Source organism: Bison bison, unplaced genomic scaffold (assembly GCF_000754665.1).
Source record: "Bison bison bison isolate TAMUID 2011002044 unplaced genomic scaffold, Bison_UMD1.0 scf7180017864101, whole genome shotgun sequence".
NCBI lineage: Eukaryota > Metazoa > Chordata > Mammalia > Artiodactyla > Bovidae > Bison > Bison bison.
Genome location: NW_011494673.1, coordinates 1,862,081 through 1,886,962, shown reverse-complemented (window position 1 = coordinate 1,886,962; position 24,882 = coordinate 1,862,081). Strand labels below are relative to the sequence as shown.

Here is a 24,882-nt window from a genome sequence, read left to right as displayed (position 1 = left end):
AGCAGGCAGTGGTGGGGCAGACACTCCTGACCGGGCCCCTGGGGCCAGGCAGGCCATCACAGGTGCTGCTGCGAAGGTTGCCAAGGTTATTTTCCCTTTGTTCCTACTCTGAGAAGTTCCAAGTGTTCTGACTGGTCCCCAAACCACTCTGATGTGATCCTCCTGGGGCATATGTGCTTGGCAGGCAGTCACTCCTTAGTTATTATCGAAGGGGCTTCCCTTTTACACTGATTCTTCTCCTCGGGCTCTCCTGGGCCCAGAGACCCATGACACCACTGGGCCCTGGATGTGCTGACTGCAAAAGCAGCCCAGTCAAGCCATGAGGAAACTATTTTTGAATGGCTTACCTGGCCATCAGCCCTACCTGTAAACGCCACCATCACCAGGTAGTAGGCTGGGGTTACCCTCGCATCTTTGGTAGAGGGCACTGTGTTTTATCTGACCTGTGGGCCTCCCAAAGGGCCTTGAAAGTCCACCATTAGAAATACATTTCTCTGTCCCGTACATGACTTACTGTCCTGTCTTACCTCTCTATATGACCCCTCATAACATACGGCACAGGGCTGGGCAGCAAAGACCTGCTGACGGACCAGACTTATCAACTTTAAGCTAAGGGAATGATCTGAACAAAGTATCTCTAGAAGAGACTGTACACTAGGGGCTCTCAGCGATCAAGATCCTGGCATGAATCAACCATTCAGCTCTTTTCCAACAGGACAGAAAGAGGCCTTGGTTTGGAGGGTAGGTGGGATAGGGGGTGAGACAGAAAGAAAGTAGGGATGAAAGCCTGGGAAAAGAAGTCTGAAAGAGGGGCAAAAGAAGGCACCAGAAACCGTAGCTGCCTCCCCAATTTTACCTCTGCTCTCACTTTTTCCTGCACGAGAAGGTCATGGTAAAAAGCTAAAATCACTTGTCCTACATTTTAATGCCTTTCCCTTGGTAGTCTAGAGAGGAGGAAATCATCATCTCTTATTAAGAGTGATGTCTTCACTAAGCAACTGTCAATGAATTAATCATAAACCTGACATTTGTCTTAGAAATCTTACTTCACATTGATCTCTAGCTCTTGTGTTAAATGAATTTGATTTTTTCCTCACGAGTTTGTGTGGGGGGAGTCAAAAATCAATTTCATAGTGAAAAGCCAGTTTTGCATATTTACTGCTGTTGAAGGCCCTTCAAATGCAGGAGTAACCCTCATTTGGGTACAGTTTGTGGGGCTCCTCTTGAAAGAGGATTTAAGACAATCAAGTGGTATTTCCACTGATGTTCCCGTCAGAATGTGTTCTGTTCTCAGCCCAGCGTGGAAGCTAATATCATAAAGCTATTGTTTCAGTTTGCTTCCTGTGATACAAATCTCAATCGGCCGCCGAGACTCCCAGCCTGAATTTCTCAGCGCTGAGGTTTCCTCTCCAACATTCCCACACAGAACAGCCTACTGTGAAAATCAAAGGGAAACGTGTTACTAAGTAAAGAAGAAACTTCTCTAAAGCAAAACCTGGTCTTTTTTAGCCTTTTGAACTCTGAGGTATGCAACCAGCTATTTCCTATCATAAAGGGAGCCAACATCGACGCTCACCTTTGTTAGAAATGCTTCCATCATGGATCTGTGGTTTATTTTGACTTAGGAAGGCTTGGCAACTCTGCATTTTGCTAGAAATTGCTAGAAGGTAGTAAAAGGACAGTAAGGGTTTACACTGGGTTTTCATTTACATCATTTCCCCCAAAAAACCTATACTTATAAATCTATTTACTTGATCATAGTTGGTTTTATCGCTAGGCTATAACTTATCGAGAGCCTAATACATGGCAGCAAGAGGATAAGGATTTTAACAACCAACATCCTTGGATGGCACTGCAAGTGAGTACTGGCAGCCTCTTTGTGCAGCGGAGAAAGTGAGCTGGAGGGTGGTAAGGAGGTTTTCACAAGGCTGCAGAGAAGGAAGGCAGCCTGACTGAGGTTCTAGGGCAGGTCTAACTGCCCACAAATCCTGTACATCTTTTCATTGCGCTGCATGTTTTAAACAAGCAAAATATGATTAAGATTGTCTCGCATACAATTTCTAAAAACAACGTCAATAACTGGTCTAAAGAGTGTGTGGCAGCAACGTGGAAGAGGGGGCAGAGAGAGCCATCCATCACCTCCTCCCTCAGGTGATGCATGTTTCATGAGAACTGCTCCTTCAAGGACACCCAGATCAGATGACCAAATGTGGACACTTTTTATCCTTTTCTGTCATTTCTTTCCTCCGGACCGAGAGGACCAGAGCCAACACGCTGAGTGCTCCAGTGGGCCCGGGGAAAAGCCCAGCCAGAGGGCAGGCACTTTGTGTCCACAACTTGCAACAGGCCCTGGGCAGGGATATGTGAGGTCTTGCTGTGGCCACTCTGGTCCCATCTCCCCAGGTGTGTCTGGCCCACAGGGGGCTCTCGCCAGCACACTTGCAGGCAGACATGCTCAGAGCCTCTGATACATGTCCTGTCCAAGCCAACCCTGAACCACTGATGGGGTGGGGTGGCTATGCACGGGAGAGCTTGGAAACCCAAGGCCGTGCACCAAGAGCAGGGTAGAAACAGCCACTGAGTGTGTAAGGACCTCCCCTACAGACCCCACTGCTCAGGGCCAGCCCCCGATGCCTCCGTTTAACTTTGGTTCCCCACCAAGGAAGACCCCCTTTCTCCTCAATCACCAGGCCCCATCCACATCTTCAGGTGATGACGACCAAGTCTGCAGAATGCTCCTGCCCTCCGTGTCTCTGTTCCACTGGATTCAAAAGGACTTGAACTCCAGGTGCTAAATGTGTGCCTTTGCAGCAAAGTTAACTTTTCTGTGCCTCACTTCTAATCATCTGTGAAATGAGCAGAAACATCCTCCAAGCCCAAATTTAGTCAGAAAGCTGTCTCAGGATTAATGTATTACTCCTTTTGGGGACCCCTGTTGGTGGAGGAACAGGGGTGATGGTGGTGAAAGTAGTGAGGAACCCCAAGAAATCAGCGTCTAAAAGTGGAATTTCATTTCGTGTCTCAGTGTGGAATTTCAAGTACTGGAACAGGAAAGACGAGATGCTTCTGGGTGTGGGGAAGGGGTCTCTGTTTAGTCCTTAAGTCCTCCACTCCCTGTTCTGTGCAAATGGAAAGATGACTCCAACATGGCCAGACACGGCCCTCACCTGTCCTAGAGGACATGCTTCTTTAAAGGAAACAGGTACACCCACGCCCTGCGATGGCATCTCCAGGCCTTTCTTGGACGTCAGTCCATGGTTCCCTTTCTCTGCAGCATCTATGACACCACGCCTGCCATCGCCTTGCACTGTTTCTTTCAAAGTATTTTGAGAGCAAGATTTCACCCTGGGTTCTCTCCCTCCTGTCTGCTCTTTTCTGAGATGCTTTAGATTTACCCACTGCGCTGTCATCCTATTTTCTGAGTCTTCCCCCCATATCCTTCCTGTGCTCCTGGGCCCAGAATAGCACATGGCACTCCGGCCTCCCCGCCTCACACTGGATTCCCTCTGTTCTGGGTTTCCTTCCCAGAATAGCCACTGCATAACAGGATGGCAGAGTCCACCCTGCTCCAAGGTACATGGCTCACTCGGGAAAACTGAAAACCAAGCACGAGAGAACTCCCCCTGAGGCCCCGCTCTGCTCACCACCTCAGACGAGGCTACTGACGGTGCCACGGCTGGGTGGGGGCGGTGGGCACAGAGGGGCGCAGCCCCCTGCCCAGTTCCCTTACAAAACTGGCAGACTAGAAAGGACTGACTGACTATCTGTCTGTCAGATCTGATATTGGCAGAAGCCCCAGGCCTCCTCCTCCTGGTCTGGACTAACAGGAAATGGTATTCTGAAGAAGATGAACTCTGAGCGGGAAAAAAGTTTCGTGACCTTGAGACTTGCAGAGATAACAGGGAAGGTGAGAATTTGTGGGTTCTGAGGGGAGATGGTTATCTGTCCGGGGCTCCCCAGTGTGGCTGGGCCTGTGCTTCACAGACATTATCTCAGTTTATTCTTAAAGACACCCTGAGCAATAAGTATTCTAACTCCTTTTACGGATGAGGAAACTAAGGGCACAGACACTGAATAACCTGCCTGGCATCCTGGCTAGTAAGAGGGAAGGGTCACATGGGCACACCTCTGCCTTCTGGAGAAGGTGGCCGGCGGACAAACACTAAGATGTTCCCTAAAGGATTCATCCAACCTGGACTGGAGAGCGGATCTGCCAGCTGAGGGCATGGCAACTGGGAGCCAGGAGCAGCGGCTCTCGCTCTCCCAGCCCTCTGTGTCCCCTCAGCTGCCAAGGGCTTCAGCCCATGATTGTAATCACCGCCAAGGCCACTGCTGGAAAGAGGTGCAATAAAAGAAAACTAAATGCTAAGGATGGCGTTGCTGTGGGTGGAAGGTGTGCAGAGTGGGGGTTCCTGAGGAGGAAAACCCCTGTTCTGTGCCCGTGGCCTTCCAGCTCTGGCTCCTGCATGTGAGAACACGGGGGTTGGGGCGAGGGGACAGAGGGAGGGGGCCCAGGGTTCGCGGCCTCACCAGAGGACAGGAGCTTGTGCGTGCGCAGGAAGCTGATGGCCAGCCGCATGATGGAGGCCTTGTCCAGGTGCGAGCTCACGCTGTGCGGCAGGGGCAGCTCGTGCGCCAGCTCATAGAAGACCTCTGTTTCCTTGCTCCGCCGGCACCTGGCTGCATCTCGGGACTTCTCCTTCCTTCTCTCGGAGCTGCTCCTACATTGAGAGACAGGGGTTAGTCTCCAGAACATCACTGCCATCCCATCACACCCCGGTCATCACACCCTCAGGACTCCCCCATCCAAGGCATGGCCACACTCGCCGCTGAGCTGATGTGGGCTCACATCAGTCACCTGAGCCACAGGTGACAGAGCTCTGCCTTTGTGGATCTCGTGTCTTCTCAGCCGCCCTCCCATCCCGCACGCCATGGAGTCCACACCAGGGCTTCCAGTGGGTGAAGTCTGAGCAAAGACTTGCTGGTTGAGTCAATCCACTGGCAATGCCCAGGGCTATCTGGGGACTGAGGTGAGCGCCCAGGACAAAGAGGGAAGTGTGAGGAAGCTGTGGCCAGTGGCTTAGATGGCTGTGTCAAAGCCTCTGGAGAGCAAGATGAAGAACTGCTTCTGGAAAAAATGCTTAAACAACTAAGCCCAGTACTGGACCTTAGATTCCATTTCATATCAGTGATTTCCATCACAAAAATTGAAAACGCCACTAGAGCCCAGGAGCAGTCAACCAGACGGACACCTATCCGTCTGATGTCCCAAGCATACACCTGCCAAGGGTTAAAAAGGACCAAGCACAGACACGATTCCTCTCTGATCTACCAGCAGAGGCTTCCAGTCAGCCTCATCTCCCTTCGTGCAGGAGAGAGGTCCACTTGCCAGCTCTGTACATTTATATTATTTAAACTGATTAGCCTCAGTTTTCTCATTGGTAAAATGATAATACAGTACTTGCCCCACAGAGTTAATGTTGAGGACTGACATGTGATAACACGTGGAAAATCTTTAGTGCCAGGGCTATCCTGATGGTAAAGCAGTGTTAGCTAATAGTAATAACAAATTTGTCCATGAAGAGATGAGCATGAGAGCAAAAATGTTACAAAAGAGTACAGCAGAATCCTATTTTCATGGAAATATATGTTTTATACATAACACCTCTTATACAGGAAAAATCTAGAAATATAATAAAATACTAACGACTATTATTCTTACAGCTGCCCTGTGTATGGTGCTTACTATATTCCAGGGATGGTGTTAATCACTACTGCACTGGCTCCTTTAATTCTCACAACTAACCTTGGAAGTAGTTATTATTATCCCTAATTTACAGATGAGGAAATGGGTCGATGGAAGCTAAGTATTGTAGTCCCTCCTTTATTCGCGGGGATTCATTCCGAGATCCCCAGTGGACGCCTGAATGCACCGACAGTCCAGGAACCCTACAAGTACTGTTTTTCCCTGGACGAATGGGCAGGTAGCATATACGGCACAAACACACCGGACAAAGGAATGATTCACGTCCTGGGTGGGACGGCAGGAGATTTCATCATGCTTCTCAGAATGGCATGAGACGGAAAACTTACGAATTATTTCTAGAATTTTCCATTCAATATTTTCATCCTGGGATTGACTCTGCGGAACTGAAATCACAGAAAGTGAAACCATGGATAAGGGGGGACGGCCGTTAATTCACCTGCAGCCTCTAAGACAGCCTCTAGGTAGGGAAGTGGGACCCTACACCAGGCATCTGGGCCCCAAACTCTAGGCTCTTACCCACCAACAATGTCCTGTCTCCCTATCTTCAAAAACGTTCATAGTGTCAGGTCAGTGAGGTGAGGAGATTTTTTAAGTGCTTATTCATATTTTCTTATGTTTCTATAAAGTACCTATATTGCTTGTTTAATAAACAAGTGTCCAATGACGCTCATAGCTCTCAAGGCCTCAACCAACCAGCTCCGACTTGCTCTGTCTATCCTTTCTCCTGAGAGTTCTAAAACCAAAGGTTACTTCTCTTTTTGTTTGGCTTTGCAGCCTGTTATCTGGACAGAAAAAAAAAAAAAAAAAGTATTTTTGGGATTCCCCAAATGTTGACACACCATCTCTCAAACCCCTCAAGATTTGGGGATGCCATCTCTCAAACCCCTCAAGATTTGGGGCAGAGGCACTGTTTTGACTTTACAACATGCTTTATTTAAAAAAAAAAACCAGAACATCCAGCGCTCCTTGGATGGATTAAGCATTGTAGATTCAGAATGCAAGAAGAAACTCCAACAGCTCTCGATGGTCTGGAAGAACCTTCTGAAAAACTGTGAAATGGGTGGGATTGTTTTTCTTGCCCTATCTCCCTTTTCTGTTTCCTTTACCAAACCTGCTTCCTCTGCGCCCACCACCCCCACCCCACCCCCGATGACTTTCAGCTGTTACAGCTCTGGGCCCTGTGCCCCGCCCATCCTCACACCCATCCCTCAGAGCCTGCCCGTAGGATCATTCTGCTTTCCCTCCAGCCGGTAGTGGCAGTTTGTATACTAGTCCCTCCCAGTTGCCTTTAAATCCTGACCTCTGATTGTGGAGCACAAGCGGTTGGTCAAGGTTTGCAGGTGTTCTGGACCAGGAAGGGAGGGTGGGAAAGAGGCAGGATGCTGTGACTGTACCCATCGCACCTGCGTGTCATGACAGCAGGTAAAGGAGAGCCGGTGTCTTTAGGACATTGAGTCCACTCTCCAGCACCTATGTTCACGCTTTCTGAAAAAAGCATCATCAACACGTGATCAGCCATTAGAAGCCTCTAGAGAAAGCCTGGGCTTTCCTGGTGGCTCAGTGGTAAAGAATCCGCCTGCCAATGTAGGAGATGCAGGTTTGATCCCTGGGTTGGGAAGATCCCCTGGAGAAGGAAATGGCAACCCACTCCAGCATTCTTGCCTGGAAAATCCCATGGACAGAGGGACCTGGTGGGCTACAGTCCATGGGGTCACAAAAAGCATTGGACACTACTTAGCGACTAAACAACAACAGTAACAAGAGAAGGCATCCTGAGTGAAACAGACACCAGCACAGGCTGTGACCTTCATGCCAAGATCTGCACACACAGTGCTTCCCTTTCCCATCACCCTTTCCTTGAAGTGGAAGAGCAGACAGAGAGGAAGAGCCAGGGAAGGAAAAGGCTGTCTGGAGTTGGCGCTCTGTCCGGCAATGGCCTTTGAGATTTGGCTCCTACTATGTTCCCTTCACCCTGCTTATTTAACTTCTATGCAGAGTACATCATGAGAAACACTGGACTGGAAGAAACACAAGCTGGAATCAAGATTGCTGGGAGAAATATCAATAACCTCAGATATGCAGATGACACCACCCTTATGGCAGAAAATGAAGAGGAACTAAAGAGCCTCATGATGAAAGTGAAAGTGGAGAGTGAAAAAGTTGGCTTAAAGCTCAACATTTAGAAAACTCAGATCATGGCATCCGGTCTCATCACTTCATGGGAAATAGATGGGGAAACAGTGTCAGACTTTATTTTTCTGGGCTCCAAAATCACTGCAGATGGTGACTGCAGCCATGAAATTAAAAGACGCTTACTCCTTGGAAGGAAAGTTATGACCAACCTAGATAGCATGTTTAAAAGCAGAGATATTACTTTGCCAACAAAGGTGTGTCTAGTCAAGGCTATGGATTTTCCCTGTGGTCATGTATGGATGTGAGAGTTGGACTGTGAAGAAGGCTGAGCACTGAAGAATTGATGCTTTTGAACTGTGGTGTTGGAGAAGACTCTTGAGAGTCCCTTGGACTGCAAGGAGATCCAACCAGTCCATTCCGAAGGAGATCTGCCCTGGGATTTCTTTGGAAGGAATGATGCTAAAGCTGAAACTCCAGTACTTTGGCCACTTCCTTCGAAGAGTTGACTCATTGGAAAAGACTCTGATGCTGGGAGGGATTGGGGGCAGGAGGAGAAGGGGACGACAGAGGATGAGATGGCTGGATGGCATCACTGACTCGATGGACGTGAGTCTGAGTAAACTCCGGGAGTCGGTGATGGACAGGGAGGCCTGGCGTGCTGCAATTCATGGGGTCTCGAAGAGTTGGACACGACTGAGCGACTGATCTGATGATGTTCCCTTGGCTGCACAAATGTTTACTGACACTTTTGTGCTAGATGCTGCACTGAGAACCTTACATATAGTACCTCATTATAATCCTCTTAATGGGACAATTATGGGAGGCATTGTGAGCATAATTTACACATGTGGGAACTGAGACCCAGACATCATATTTAACTTCTCAAGGTCACAAGCTAGTGTCTGTATAAGCCCCTGGAGACGGTACAGTCAGGGAGCAGATACCTAGAAGTCCTGAGACACATAGGTGCTCACTGTCTAATTCCATCCTCACCACCTGCATGTGAGATGGGCAAGGCAGGCACTGCTGTTGTCCCCATTTCACAGATCTGGAAACTGAGGCCCTGTCAGGTTAAGTTACTAACCTAGGACAGTTCAGCTAATTAGCAGCTGGGCTAGGACTAGAACCCATCTCTTCTCAGGCCAAAACACACTCTTTCTATTGCTTAATGGTAGGAGATAGTGGCTTTAGCAAAAATAAACAGCAACGTCTTAACATTGAGAAAAAGAAAGGTTGAGAATCTCACAGAGACTCTCGGTTTAAATGTCTGAGCTCTGCTTCAGGTACCTTGTTTTTACAGTAGTACTCTGGGACCAGCATGACTTTAATTGGATTATCTAGGTAACCTCGACACAGCCCAGAGATAGCTGTCTAATGTTGACTCTTGGAAAAACAGACAGACATGTAGCACTGCCATCACTGAATTAGCAACACGAAGAAATACAGCTAAATGTGAAGTAAGACCTGCCTTGACCCAACTGACGCACCCCGTTGACCTCACCCCATCAACCACAGGCTGGGCCTCTCAAGTCAACAGACCAAGGGACAGGGAGTTAGGAGGACTGGTTTTAATACACTGGTTAATACACTTGTATTAATACTGGTTTTAATACACTGGCAACCCATTATCTTGCTATCTGATGTTGAGATAATACCCCAATGGCCTCATCTGTGAAACGGGAGCCTTCTCCTGTCTTCTTTGTCAGGATCAAGTGAGACAAGCATAGAAGGGATGGGAGTACTAGAAAGCTCTCCACCATGGCTGATATTAATGATCCCACTGCCAGGCTAACCTGAGCACTAGTCGCAGTCAGACTTTGGCCCTACAGCTGCTGGTCACCAAGTCACCACGTGTCAGGGCTGCAGTTTCATTTGTTGGTCAGGCTGATTTTGACCAGTTTGTTGGGTCATGTTGCTGGTCCTTAGGTCAACGAGGCTTCATGTCCTAAAGTACATATGCCTTATTTTCTCTCTCTAGATGGGTCCTAGAATTCACTGCAAAGACCAGAATTTTTATTTTTTAATGATAATTCTAGACAAGCCATGTTACAATTCTCTGGTTTATTTATTTTTTGGTAAAAATATATTTTATCTAAGTTTTCCAGATCATCAGAAATGTATTTCTCACTCCAGTTTATCTTTCTACAAAGTCCCTCTTCTTATCCTTCTTGGTGGCCTTCCTGTGACCGTGGGGTGGTCCTGTACAATATGCGGTATATGGAATATATAATTTGAACATGGCCCTGGTTGACTGTGTCCTTATGCAGACCCAGAAGTATTCACTGAGCTCCGTTCTGGACCTTGTGGCTGAGGTGCACATTCCTTGTTCTCAAGGAATATGCAGTCTGATTGGGGTGCCAACTTGAAACATCCCTGTTAACCAGACAAATAAGTACAGACAAAAAGCACAACAGGTGGTTCAGATGAGAGACAAGCTGGTGGTCACAAGCAAGGTCAAGGCAGGCTCGCCAGGGAGGCTCCAGCTGATCCCAGAAGGACAAACGGCGGTACCCTCACAGTATTTGAGGGGTGTAGAGAGCACTTTTTTTTTTTTACATGTTATCTCACGTGAGTCTCATAAAATCCCTGAGAAATAGAAATCATCATCCCCATTTAATAGATGAAGAAGTGGGAGATGTAGACAGATGAAGTGACTTGCTAAAAACATGGTCTCAAACCTAGTTCTGGGTTCAAGGTCAACGTTTGTCCACTGGCAGCAAGGAAGCTGCTATTTTCTGTCTACTTTCAGTATGGACCAGGCTGTGTTAGGTATTTTCCCACCAACTGGATGTCCATGTACACTACAGGAAGGAGGGGCGGGGACGATGGAAAAGAGACACTGACATAAAGATTCCTTGGTGGGGTGGGAGGAGAGGCTGCCTTAGGTGAGCATCCCACTCACCTTGGGGAAAGAGCTAGAAGCTTAGGAGTAGGATTAAGAACCAGTTGTTGTTCTGACTCACTGTGATCCCTGGACTGCAGAGCACCAGGCTTCCTTGTCCTTCACTATCTCCCACAGTTTTCTTAAATTCACGTCCACTGAGTCAGTGACGTCATCCAACCATCTCATCCTCTGGTGCCTCCTTCTCCTCCTGTCTTTAATCTTTCCCAGCCTCAGGGTCTTCTCCAAGGAGTCAACTCTTCGCATCAGGTGGCCAGAGCTCAAAAGGGGTGTGAGTAGGAAGAAGGGGAATTGGGGCAGGATGCAGGCTGCATCACTCAGGGCTGAGAGTCTGGTGCAGGGCCATCAGAAGCAGCTCCGTGTGGCTCTGTGCTGCTCCGTAGAAGCCGCAGGTTCAGCCTATATGAATGTCTCTCTTCACGCTGCAGCTGGAGACCAAGCGGCGTCTCTCACTTTGGGGGGACATTTTCATATACACAAATGTATATTCTTTCCAAGTTAAAATCTCAAATTCTGAAACATTCTATCTCAACTAAGGGAAACAACCAGGCAGCCAGTCAAAAGATAAAACAAAAATGACTGTCCTAAAGCTTCAGCAGATGCATGCTACAGGTTAAACAGGGAGAAACCTCTTTGCCCAGAGCTTCATTATCTTAGAAAGTCTCTAATTTTGGAGTCATTGCTCTAAGGCTGGCTTAGGGATCCCTACTTAAGTCAGTAATGGAACCATTATTAGCCTGGCCTGGGGCCCCTGAGATGTCACCCTCTACACCAAGGGGGTTGGTTGTTTAATTAGCCATAGTCTCCTGACCTTTAGTGTGATTAGGGTTCCCATGACTAATGCCTGTAGGCCATCAGGGTGTCAAAACAATATACCTGTTCCCTGTAAGGTTAGATGGCTTAGAAGCAGAATGGATTTTTAGCAGGTTAGGGAGAGAGAGACTGAAACTAATTGAGCCAGCTTGAATCAGTCTGTTGGCTGGTGGTGAAATTCTAAGCTGGTACCAATTTGCAGGAGGCTGTAAAGGGATGAAACAAAGGTCAAATGCAACAGGGAGGGTGTCCCTTCACTGAGGCTGCACTGCACGAGGGGTGCCTGAAGGGAGGAATGTGCTCCAGATCCCAGCAATCAGGATCCCACCCAGGAGTGGCTGCCCTACACAGAGGGGTTGACGGCTTCGTGGATTAAATCAGAGCAGAACCAAAGCTGGTGCCACTCAATCTTGGCTGCTCATGGCAATCACCAGAGAAGCCTCAAAAAATGGATGCCTGACCTGGCATCTGGGGTTTTAAAGCTTCCCCTGTGATTCTCCTCTGCAGCTAGGGCTGGGAAACCACCACTGCAAAGCAGTGTGCTTTAAAAATAAAAAAGCTTTTTTTTTTTTTGGTGGAAGAAAAAAGGGAACTGATATTTATTGAGCACAGAGGCTAGGTGCATTTCATAAACATTCTCCTCTGATCCTTACATTATGCAGCGACACTGGTCCCAGTTTTGTAGAACGGTGGATCTCAACTTTAGCCTGCAGGAGAATCACTTGGAGGGTCTATTAACAGATTTCTGAGTCTGTGATCACGGGTCTTTGGAGGACTGAAATAAATGCAGATGTACTTAAACCTAACCACATCTCTTCTATCATGGACTGTGTCCACCCTCATTATGTACAACAAATCTGAGGTCACCATCGTAAACCAAAGTTATTTTATCTAGGAGCTCATGTGACCATCAGTGCCCCAGAGGTATAACTGACAGAAAGAGGGAGGTGAAAATAAGGAGACAGATTTGAATCGAGGCTACATACAAGCCAACAACCCTCCAATACAGCCACCTGGGGAGAAGGCACAAACTTTATTCTAGTGAAATGGCCATTTGTTGTTGCTGTTTAGTTGCTGAGTCATGTCCCACTCTTTGTGACTCCATGGACTGTAGCCCACCAGACTCCTCTGTCCATGGGATTTTCCGGGCAAGAGTACTGGAGTGGGTTGCCATTTCCTCCTCCAGGGGATCTTCCCAACCCACGGATCGAACCCACATATCCTGCATTGGAAGGTGAATTATTTATCATTGAGCTACCTAGAAAGCCCTAAATGATCACTGCACTAAGTATTTTGGGAGGTCTTTTAGAAAGGACCTCAGAGCCACACAAATCCATCATAATACTTCAGAGAACTAACTTGATTTCAAATTGCAAACAGTATTATCCTGTTTAGCCACCCCTTTTAGTCACAGACTTGGCTGTAGATGGATCTCAGTTGTTTGAAAGAATAAAATATGCCCTCAAAGATAAGGCCTTGCCACAATTGAAGGCATTGAAAAGAATGGTCTTTGGCTCTGAAGGCAGTTCCAAAGGAGTGGCAAAAATGCTTTAGAAGAGGGTGGTGTGGCCAACTTTCTGGATGTGTTCTGATGTTTGCCTAGAGGCAGTAGTGAAGTATAGGGGACTCTATTACATAAGTTATATATTATATAGGAAAGGAAAAGGCATCAAAATTATCCAGGTGAAACAGAAGAAATTAAACGAGCAAATTCAGTAGAAACTGGGCAGATCAGACAGAACTTGACAAGGGTGGAAGGCACTATTCACTCTGCAATATGCGTGCCTTGGGGAGAGGACTGGCCTCTGCCCTGAAAGAGAGCACAGGCCAACTAGGAGATTAGACTAATACTACAGACTGGGGCATCAAAAGCCCTGAAAGAAGGGATACAAAGAAGAGAGGAGGGCTGGAGAGGTAACAGAGGCCTGCCCTTAAGGAGGAATCCTGGAAGCGTCTTACTTCTCAACCTCCCCACCACCCCTGTCTTGAGGCTAAGCCCCCAGGCTGCCTGACCCCTCAGATGGTCTGTGCCTGGGGAGACAGGGCCTGGACTGCATTCAGCACTGACAGTAATGTCTGGGGCCCACCCAACATGGCCCTCTAATGGTCAGATCTGCTCAGGGCCCACTGGAGATGCTTATCTGGTGGCCTCCTAGGCCCCAGGCAGCCTTGGGGAAGAGAGCAGCAGACCCAATTACTGGGCAGCTCCGTAGGTACAGCCCATCTGGGGCTCCAGATAACCCAGCTCCTCACGTCATCTGAGGACATGTGCAGTCCCCAGCCCAGCGGGGAAAAGCATGTGTGCCCAGGAGTAACAGTGATGAGCTGGCTCTATGCTGAGCTTCACCAAGCCCAGGACTTAGTGTCGTTCTCTGTTCAATACATTGCATTTGTATCACTCGTTACAGATTACAGCACACTTTATACATTAATCTGTAAATCTTACCCAGCAGGGCACAAAGAGCAAGTACTGTTATTCCCATTTTAGAGATGAGGAAAATAGAGGCTCAGAAAGGTACTGGAATGTGCGGAGCTGGAACCAAACCCCTGAGCTCTGACTTTTCCAGGACACATAACAGAGCCCATTGCCAAGAAGCACTTGATGGTTCACACAACTGGAAACAGACCTTCATTATGCATTACCATCGCATAACCTAGTTTAAGATAACACTTTTTAAAAAGGCTTTGGTGGAAGGGTATTGCACATTTAGTGCAGGCAATTTTGAAAACACAAAAAGTACAGAGAAAAAAATTGAGATCTCATTGGATACATGGCTTGTTACTTAACATTTATCACATTTTAGAGAACTCTCTAAAGATACTCCTAACAGCCAGCAATGTCATACTGTATGGGTGGATCACAATGTGCTGCACTGTTGATCAAAGTATGGCTTCTAGTTTCTAGCTGTTATAAATAACACTATCATAACTACCTTTCTATCAGGTGTTGCCTTTTAATTTATACATTTTTATATGATATAAGATGACACATATCCAGCTTGCTGCCAGCTCCCCATGACTTTCTCACCATGATCACCTGTGGAAGTTGAAGACATGAGTTTGGGAGCAGCATCTTCAGACCACAGCTGCCATTACTGAATGCAGAGCCCCAGAGGAGGTGCTACCACAGGGACACAGCCAGAGAAGCACAGCAGGATGTGCATACTGCCTCAGCAACTTTCCCTGTCCTCTGACCAGCTCTCTCAGGCTTCCTCTTTCCCTCATGCCATGCCCAGGTTAAAACATCTGAAGAGAGATGACTAATTGGAACTGAAACTGGAGAATCCAGTTCTGCAAAGATGGCCACTCCTGTTGGTCAGTAGGAACTCAGCTCCAGCGTAAAAATAAGGTGTTATTTCTGTCTGCCCTGATCGCATCATGTCCCATGCACCGAGAGAGAAGACTCCCCATAAAGAGGAGGAAAGTGAGCAGCCACCTGGCTCCCTACTGGTCTCTCCAGCCTCCGATGCCCACTCCTGCCTGCCCTACCGCACCGTGCAGACTCCAGCTGGGGGACTAGTTAATCCCAGCAAGCTGAGGGGCTGCTGCTGCAGCTAAGAAAGGACCACATGCAACACGTGTCCCTTGCTAAAGAACTCTCACCGCACCGCCTCTAATTTAATCCTGACACAATCTGATGAGGTAGGCCTGTATCACCCCATTTCACACATGAGGAAACAGACTCCAGGGATGTTCGTGACGTGCCCTGTGTCACCCAGCAATGGAGCCAGCACTCAAACCTACCATTTGACCCCAAATCCCATACTGTTGATGGCAATCGGGCAACCTTCTCCAAAATGCTCACAGGCAGATCCCTCTCACGGGTTCAGAAGGTTTAGCTGTATTGGGGTGAAGCCCTCTAAGCATATTTAATGTGATGAGTCTTGGTTGGGATGCAGCAGAGGGAACATCACATTCACCCTCTTGTCTTAGGTCAGTCTCACCAGTCCCACAATAACCAACCAGGCCCAGTAGGATCCCCTTTCTCTGCTTGGAGATGTCTGTTTCACAAAGAAAAAAAGTTCCTACTTTGCTATCAGCATCTATAGACATCAGAAAAGACTAGGGCTTCCCTGGTGGCTCAGATGGTAAAGAATCTATCTGCCTATAATGTGGGAGCCCTGGGTTCAATCCCTGGGTTGGAAAGATCCCTTGGAGAAGGAAATGGCAACCCACTCCAGTATACTTGCCTGGGAAATCCCATGGACAGAGAAGCCTCGTAGGCTACAGCCCACGGGGTTGCAAAGAGTCAAACACAACTGAGCAACTAACACTTTCCCTGGCTTTCTACACACACACAGGTTACACATTCCACTCTTGATAAATGCTTTTCCTTGGTGCCACTTCCCTGGGCGTGAGGGCGTTGCCCCACACCCAAGCTGGTACCAGATCTGATCAAGGGTTTTCCCTAGGGCTTCTCTCTGTCAGCAGCCTACTTCCTCTGAATCCCACAAGCTTCCAACAGCACAATCTGTGGTTTGGCTCCAGCCATTCTGCCTAGGCGGCCATCCTGTTCCTACAACACTGCCTTCAACTAAGGGAACTGATAGAGAAATTGCACAGCAGAGGGATAAAGAAAAAAAAAAAAAGCCCTGCCCCAGATGTAAAATGATTCCCCAGCAGGAGGCAAGCACTTACCCTGGAGGGAGTGGGAAGCAGCTTACTGTCCCCATAGAGGCTAAGACCTAGCCCCTCTCTTCTATTCCCCACACCTTTATGGAGGACATGGTCTTCATCCCTCGGTTTGTCTAATCGCACTCATCCGGCAGGACCTCCCCAGGTCCGTTTTCTCCAGGAAGGCCTCACTTATGCTGACCTCTCCACCTCCCAGTTCAGAGACCCTGCATTGCATCATCAGGCCCTGACTTGTCCTCCACTCACTTCACTTCTGTAGCCTTTGTCTCCTCACTAGAACAACCATTCTGGAGGGAAAGGACCCCACCATCTGCTCCTCTGGTGTGCTCCAAAGCATAAACAGTACAGAGTAGTAGGAACTGGAGACATTAGATAAAAACCACTTAAATGGTTTCCATTCTGTGAATTCTTCAAAATTGCTCACTGTTCTAGATCATTCATGAAAATTCGAATCCAATTCTTAATTAGAATAAAAGATTTCCATCTAAGAAGAGCCCCAGTGCAGAGACACTTCAAGATGTTTGTGTGTTTCCCCAACTCTTTGAATCAGAGTTGAGGTCTAAACCAGTGCTGCTGACAGCCGCCCGTGGAGTCACACAGACCAGCACTTCTCAAACCTGCCTCTGCCTACAAAGCACCCCAGGACCCTGTTACAAAGCAGCTTCTGACTCACAGGTCTGGGCTGGGGTCTGAGGTTCTATATTTCTAACCGCCTCCCAGACGATGCTAATTCTACTGTCCACGTCCACAGTTTAAATAGAAAGAGACCCAAGGACACATGAGGCCTGGAGATCAAGGCCGTGAGGGAGATACCAACGTCTGGCTGGGTCAGTGCTCCCCAGAGATGCCATCCTTATCCAGCCATAGTCACCTAAAGTCTAACAAGTTAGGTCTCCTCTTCTGCCAGGAAGCATCTGACTTCTTCTGTTTCTTGATAGGATTTCATCAAGCCCTACTTTGGAGTCCCTCTCCTCCTTCACATCTTCACCACTATCATCTCATCCCTTCTTGTCTCTTAAAACTCCATCCCTTGGGGGGCAGTTCCAGCCCTACTTCCCCAGACACTTGCCCGGCCACTCTCACTCCCTCCTCCAAGGCACCTCTCACCCACATTTCTCACTGGCCCTCCTTAAAGGTTTCCCAGTCTTGCTGGCTTTTCTACACAAATCTCCTGCTGCTATAACTAGACTGCAAGAAAGTGCCTTGGGGTGGGGCACAGACACAACATCATCTACTTCAGTGTATCCTTCAGGGAACCTTGGACCACAGCAGACAAATGAAATATCTGCTACTCGACTTTAAGGACAATTCAAGTGTGCCCTTTACTCATCTCCTTTGCCTCTCAGGGAGGAAAAGAAAGTGATCCCGGCTGTCTTGGCCTCCGTCCCCAGTCCTGGGCCTTGCTCCTCTCCCGGGAGCTGCAGCTGGGCCAGCCTAGACTGTGTTTTGTTCTCCGAGACTCCTTTCCCCTTAAGGGAAGAGTTAAAGCACTAGGAAGGCTGCTTCCCACTTGGAAATCTCCATTTCCTCATGCAGTGTGAACAAGAGAACATCTATGATCAGAGACCGAGTGAGCCAACTGCACAGGGAGTGAACTCACTCTGAATGGGGCTGCTCTAACGCCAGCCAAGTCAAGTCATTAAGATGCCATCCTTGAGGTGCGGCCCCCAGCGTCACCTCGAGACAGTCCCTCAAATCTTGCCAGCAGAGGGGATGAATGGGGAGCCCAGAGCCTGCTAAAAGCAGGCTCTTTCATGAGCGGGGGGGCCAGGACCTCTGCACTGACACCATGGTTGGGGGGCGGGCGGCTGGGGTGCTGCAGAGGAAGCAAAGGAGAAGTCCTCTTGCCCCTCTACTTCCCTTCTCACTACACAGAACTAAAATTAACCCCCTGCTCTACACCAAACTGCCCAAATGATTGCTCCTCAAAAGGCAACCAAGGAGGGGGGAGAGTAGGGGCAGCGGGGGAGGTAATAACATTAGAGAAAATATGCACAATGCCAAAAATAATCACTGTGTCATGAGAAAACAGAACTGGGCCGCCTCAGGGGCCAGCGCTGGGTATATTCAGGAAGGAGGGGGCAGAAATTCCCCTGGCAGTGTCGTCAGACATTCTGGCTGGAAAAAAAACTTAAAAAGCCCCAAACTGGAACAGACAGTGGTCAGGGAGAACTCAAGTACAGAACATGATTTTAAGGGTTGGTTCTCTGCTCTTTATTTTAGACACTTCAATTTCAAAGAAAGAAACATTTGTTCAGACTTCTAATCAGAACTGATGCCTGATCATACGTTAATAGTGGAATATCCACAGGATCTGCTTTACTAATCCCAATTTGACACCAGAACTTGCGGTGCCTGGTATTTAAAGTATTTCAGAACAGCAAGGGTCGGGGTGGGGGGAGGCACAGGTTCTCTCATTCCTCCTCCTATTCCATACCCCTTCTAGCCTCCCTGTTTATAGAACGGAGAAAGCAAAGACAAAAAAAAAAAAAAAGGAAAGACAGAGAAAGGAACCCAGAAAGAACTCAAGATCCTTTCTCTCCTTTAGAACCACAATTTTCAGCCTGTTTACATGGTCACGTTAAGTCCCTGCTTTGTTCATTTCTGCCTCCTCATACTATGATGTGAAGTGAGATAGATATTCATGCACGTTTAGGAAGCTACATTCCATTTTTTTGTACAGAAGTCATCAAAAACCATGGGAAATGCCAAAGAGTCTTCCTCACATTACTATCATGCTCTCAAGTGATAATATTGAGTAATTTGGGAAATACGTTGTGTGCCCGCCCCCGCCCTCCCCCCCCCCCACCAGCAACCACTTTTTCTCTCCACTCATTCAGTAAGTATTTGTAAATCGCTTTTCATGTGCCGGGGCTGTGAGCAATAGAATGAAAGATGGAATGACCACACCTGACCTCAGGGAGCTTGTAGAGAAGTGAAGAGTCAAGTCCTGAAGGAACGGCCTGGGGGTCAGCAGATGCCATGGGAGTTTGAGTGGAGAAAGTATGTAAAGCTGGACAACATGGGGAGAGCCTGTCACCAAAGGGGGAATTCGAAGGAGGAGCAGATAACAGGGAGGTAATCATGAGGGCAGGCGGGGTAAGAACAAAGATACTGCTGGGGAGTGAGCAGGGATACCAGGGCTCAGGAGACATACTGGAGGTGGGTGCAAGACGGGAAAAGCCCAAATGGGGAGAATAACTTCACTCAGCACACAGGGCTGAGCGGCCAAGCACAGAGGAGGGCTGTCAACGGTAATAAAGCTGCTGAGTCGGTAAGCGCCGGCCCAACTGACCAGTTAGCGGTTGACCTAGCGGGCGGTGGGCAGTATAGAACCAGCCTGGACCCCTCTTCTTCTGGTTGTGCTTCTGCCACAGTGGACAGCAAATATGAGAACCCTTCTTCCTTGGGAGCAGAGCCAGGGGAAACAAGTCCCTTTGTTAAGAGTTCTAAATATGGCAGCAACCCTTGGGCCACCACGAGCAGGAGCCTCGGTCCAGCCCACAGAGACTTCGGCAAGGCATTCTTGCTGAACAGTTACTCAGACACTGCCCATGGGACAGAAAACAAACTTGAGCAAGGTCGCACGCCTCCTCGGGCTCCAGCGGTGTTGCATTTGTTTTCAGACTTTAGCCCCCATCCTCTAGCTGTTTTCCCTTGCCTCTCACCTCGTTGACCACGGATCAAGAAGAATACACTTCCAACCAGATCTCAGAGAGAGGACCGGCACACCAGCCCACCCCTGTTTTCCCCAAGCTATTTCAGCATGTCATTCCCCTATTTAAAAAAACAGGGGCAGCTCCCTACTGCCCTCACCATGACGTTCAAGCTGTGGATGCCCCTCAAGGTCTTTTTCCTTACCTGAAATGCGATCCCTCCTTTCCTACATTCCAAACCCTGTACTTTCAGAACCAACACAGGCCCATCAGATCCACAGGTTTTCCTGGCCACACTACCCAGTCCACACTGATTTCCCCTCTCCTGCCGGCCCTGAGCAACTGGAGAGTTGTGTTGTTTCACTTAACTACAAGTGAGCATCACCTTAGTATTCCCTGTCTTAAGGATCTTCTCTGAGGACAAAATGTCAAGAGTTCATGTATCAGACGCTGGGGCTGCCTCTTACCCCAACAATGACAGTTTCGTCCAGCTCTTTCAGATATGGTATGGCAAGCTGGAGTGAAGGCTAAATCGGTGTGATCCCCCAGCAGTGGGATTAGGACGGCAGAGCTACAATGCTCTGCTGCTTTCCGGGTAGAAAGTGGGTTAATAAAGAGGTGTGAGGGTGGCTGCATTCATCACCCGGTTACTTAACATCCAGTGACTCCTTGTTCCTGGGGACCAGATCCTCATACCCTCGGGACGTTTTCATATGAAGCTGCTGGCTATGCCCGTGTCCACATCATGTTCAGTGTGCCAGACGCCAGGCAGCTTTCACTAACACCGTTGAACAAGCCTGGACAAGGGCAGCCCGCTCCTTCCTTGCCCCCCTGCCCCTCCCCTCCCTCCTCTTGCCTACCCTCCAGATGAGCCCAGGGAGGCTTCTGCCTCTGACCCCACCTCCCAGAGACAACAGAGTGATCTGTTGCCAACACCACCATCACCCAAAGGCCTCGTGTCACATGTGGACATGCCCTTTCGGGAGTCAGATTTCTGGCACGGAGGATGCTGGAGCTTGGCCAGGGTTCCACCCCTTCGGTGATGTAAAATAGAGGTGAGAAAATTGGCCAAGCCAAAAAAAAAAGAAAAAGGAAAAAAAGCTACTAAACACAAAAACCCTAAGAGGGGGGAAAAAAAACCCATTAAAAACCCAATACAACCTTAAAGGCAAGCAAGAAGGGTTGGAGAATGACCTACACTTTGGAATAAACCATTAGCCCACACTTCAATCTTTAAAAATCTAGTCCCCTAACCTCAACCCTGCCCCCTAACATATCCACCCCCGACATACACACACACCCCAGACTAGAAGGAGTTAACAGAACCCAGCTGCTCCTCTTATCTGGCTAACCTGCTAATGGCAAATCTCTGGTACTGAGATTCTACAAGTGATTTCTGCAAATCACTTTAATTAGAGATAATGTCATTTTTACTTCATTATCCAGCCTAGCAGTCAAAGAGAAACAAGTCAATATTATTTCTGTGAAACACCAGTTCTGCCCTTTAATGCTGACAGGTGACAGGGAACTGAAACTCCTGCCTACACCACTTTTCAGGAGATTTTGGTCAAAAGACTGGGAGGTTAACCCTTGGTATCCTGGGCCGAGCAGAGTGCCCCCAGCAGCCTTTACCCCAGCGACTCTGAAGCAAAGGCTGGTTTCTGTGTTTGGGACGAGGGTCCCCTGACTGTAGCATCATGTAACACCCAGGCAAGCGAGTGGAGCAGCACTGTTAATTCCACTTTGTGGGAAGCAATCATTAACATGTGAGTCAGCAGCCGAGAAAAGACTTTAAGCCCAAGGAAAAAACAGCCCCAAGTCCCTGTAGCCTCAGAGGCCACACTGGGTTTGATTAAACCATTTAGAAGATTAGCTGTGTGTGGGAGACCTGAGTGGCTATATAGTCCTGGTAACTCTCATGGCTTCTCTCAGCTGTGCCTGTGCTGAGTCCCTCAGTCGTGTCCGACTCTCTGCGACCCCATGGACTGCAGTCCGCCAGGCTCCTCTGTCCATGGGAATTCTCTGGGCAAGAATACGGGAGTAGGTTGCCATTTCCTCCTCCGGGGGAATCTTCCCAACCTAGGGATTGAACCCAGGTCTCCCGCATTGCAGGCAGATTCTTTACGGTCTGAGCCACCAGGGAAGCCCAAGAATACTGGAGTGTGTAGCATATCCCTTCTCCAGAGGGGGTCTTACTGAACCAGGAATTGAACCAGGGTCTCCTGCATTGCAGGCCTGGGACATTTCAAATCCTGCTGCCACATTGGAGGAGAAGATTCATTTCTCCAGAATCAAGTAAGAAATGCTCTTTGCTGGGTCTCTGCTTACTAGTTTCTGCTAATTATTTAAAAAAATGCCAGATGCAGCTCTGGTTTCATTGGAGTGACTTCTGATCGCCTTTGAGATTGTGAGAAACCTGCCTGCCCTACACCCACCTAACTGTATAACTCTGGCACATAGGAGAAGTCCTGAGGCAACCAGGGTTCTGAAAAGCACTATTACTGAGCTCAGAGAGCAAGGACTCCTTTGCATTTTAGCCTTCTGTTAAGAAGGGTGGCTCTTTGGAATTTAAATCCCATTTGGCATTTATGTTTGGTGAGCTTTTGTTTTCATTGAGTCAACATTTACTGAGTGCCTGCTCAGCGCCAGGCCCTAGGGGATACAGGAGGGAAAGATGGGTTCCTGCCCGCAGTTTGCTGATGGTCTAGTGAGGGAGCCGGACAAGTAGGTCAGGGCCTAGGGCCAGACAGACAGACAGACAGCCTGGGCTTGGGGGCGCAGATGTTTCCTCTGTGACCCGGGGCAAGTCACTGAGGTTTCTCTAAACCCGTGTCTTGTAAAAACAGTTCATCTCAAAGTCCCTGCCTCCTGGACTCTTGTGCAGAGTAAGTGTTACATATGTGCAGCACGCTTAGAATCATGCCTGACGTGTAGGGTTGACTCTGTTGCTGCTGAAGTCAGTAAACAGAGCTCTGGGAGCACAGAGGGTGCCCTGACCTAGGTGAGGAGAAAGGGAGACCTATGGAAGGCTTCTCAAGGAGACAGTAAGGACAAACGGGAGTAAGCCAGGACAAAGAAGGGGTGAAGGGGTTCCCGACAAGATGGACCAGAACCAGGCCTGGTAAAGAGGGCTCAACTTAGGTTTGGGAACACAGGCCTTAACCAATTGGGGTCAACCCAGAATGGGGGGACTGTCCCTCCCGAGGTGTCCCAAGGTGCCCTCAGTAAGAAGCAGAAGCCTGGGTTAGCGGAACCAAGGGGCAACCCTGTTGTGGCATTTCTTCTATTTTCGCATTCCTAGTGCTTTGACAATGAGATGATTGTGTGGATATTACAAGAGGTGATTATCTCCATGGGTGCTGACCCTGTTCTGGCGCAAAGACCTTGCCTCGCCAGAGCCAAGACTTGTGAGGTCACTGCTAAGTTGTCGATTCTAGAGAACCTTGACAAACCTCAAAGCCACCAGGGGAACCTGCTCTTGGCAGGATGGCTTATTTTAAAAGACAAGCTGCAGTAAACAGGTGTAGGACAGGAGGCAGCCTGTACATTGGGCACTTTCAATTTAAGGGCTGTGCACTAAACTTCCCCATGTGCAGGGGCTGGGGAGCGGCCAGAGAAAGGCAGCCTCTCCATGAATCAGCAACCGACATCCACGCTGCTGGGTGCCATGAAGCCCTGGTCCTGCAGATCCTCTGTGGGACTGGGGGTGTGCAGGGCACTTCCTGCCATCACAGGGACAGGGGAGCACAGAGCTGATGGCCTCTGTCATGATTAAAGCCTGAAGATGGAAACTTGGAGGAAAAGTTTCAAGGAAACAAAATGTCACCAAGTCTTCTACATGTTACAACAAACCCAGGCGTCACAAATGTTCCAGGACCTCAAGCAAAATGTGTTGAGCAGTTACACTTTCCTAGTTGGATTTAAGTCCTCCTGTGAATGATTCATCTTGATGTCTAGTGACGAGCTTCTTGGCTGTGAGGAAAGAAGAGCTAAGGAAATGAAAATGTCTGATAATCCATGTGAGGCAAGTAGAGGTTATAGAGATAGCCAACAGTGTTTTCTCTTTGGGAAAGTTTAACAGACATCTTATTATTCCTTCTTGGAGACAAAAATAGAGAGGAGCGCAGGCCAGTGAACAGGCAAGGTCTCAGGGAAAACAGCTCATCTTAGCAGGAGGCCTCCTTGGCCCTATTACCTTTCGGCCATCAGGTTCTCTTGATCATCTTCCTGTTCTGCTCCAGGCCTCCCCTTTCCTCACCCTGGGACAGCCTACATGCTCTGCTCCTGCCTGGAAAGGACCCAGAGTGGAGAGGCTGAGTCCTAGGAAAGTCAGCACATTCTGGAAACCACGTCTCCCCCTCTGCTGTTGTCTAGCACCCAGATGACAATCCCCAAACCAGTGTCAGTAGCCAACTGTAGGTCTCCGCTTTTGGACACGGCCTAATCATCCAGGAATGATTTCTGGAAGTGCCCTTATTAAGGAAAAGAAATGTAATATGTAACTTGACTGAAAAAAATCCAGGAAACTCCAACACTCTATCGAGTTCTTACGACATTTTCTTTCCCCCATAATCCTTGGCCAAGTTCAAAGGTGAGCACTTTCCCAGAGGCTCATTAGGAATAATGTTTATTTCATACATTTGGAGGTTGCAAAGTTTGATTCCATCTTGCTTATTTGGGGAAAAAATAACTTTTTTTATGAAAGGAAAGGAGGGGGGAATGGGGAATGAGACAAGGGTACAACTGGGGAGAGAAGAAAGGTGCCCAGGGTGCAGCCTGGAAGGCAGACCTGACTTCTGAACCGTTCTCATCTCTGGTTTTCTCTGAAGGGTTATAACAGCAAGTCACCGCCCCTTCCACCCTTCTAGACCTCCTGACCCCATCTGTCCTCTCTACCTTGGTGGGTGCCTATGTTGAGGTGTGTTTTGATGGCAAATAGGATACATCCTTGTGCCTTCACAGAGGGTGCTATATAA

At 48.4% G+C, this 24,882-nt stretch overlaps 1 protein-coding gene across 1 annotated transcript in view; it reads right to left on the bottom strand.

Annotated features, from left to right (window-relative positions):
• The window catches only part of EPAS1 (endothelial PAS domain protein 1), a 92,363-nt gene that overhangs the window by 35,417 nt on the left and 32,064 nt on the right, over positions 1–24,882 (bottom strand). The window contains exon 3 of the mRNA XM_010838631.1: positions 4,531–4,721. Within this exon, the coding sequence (XP_010836933.1) occupies positions 4,531–4,721 (191 nt within the window). The remainder of the gene's footprint in view (positions 1–4,530; positions 4,722–24,882) is intronic.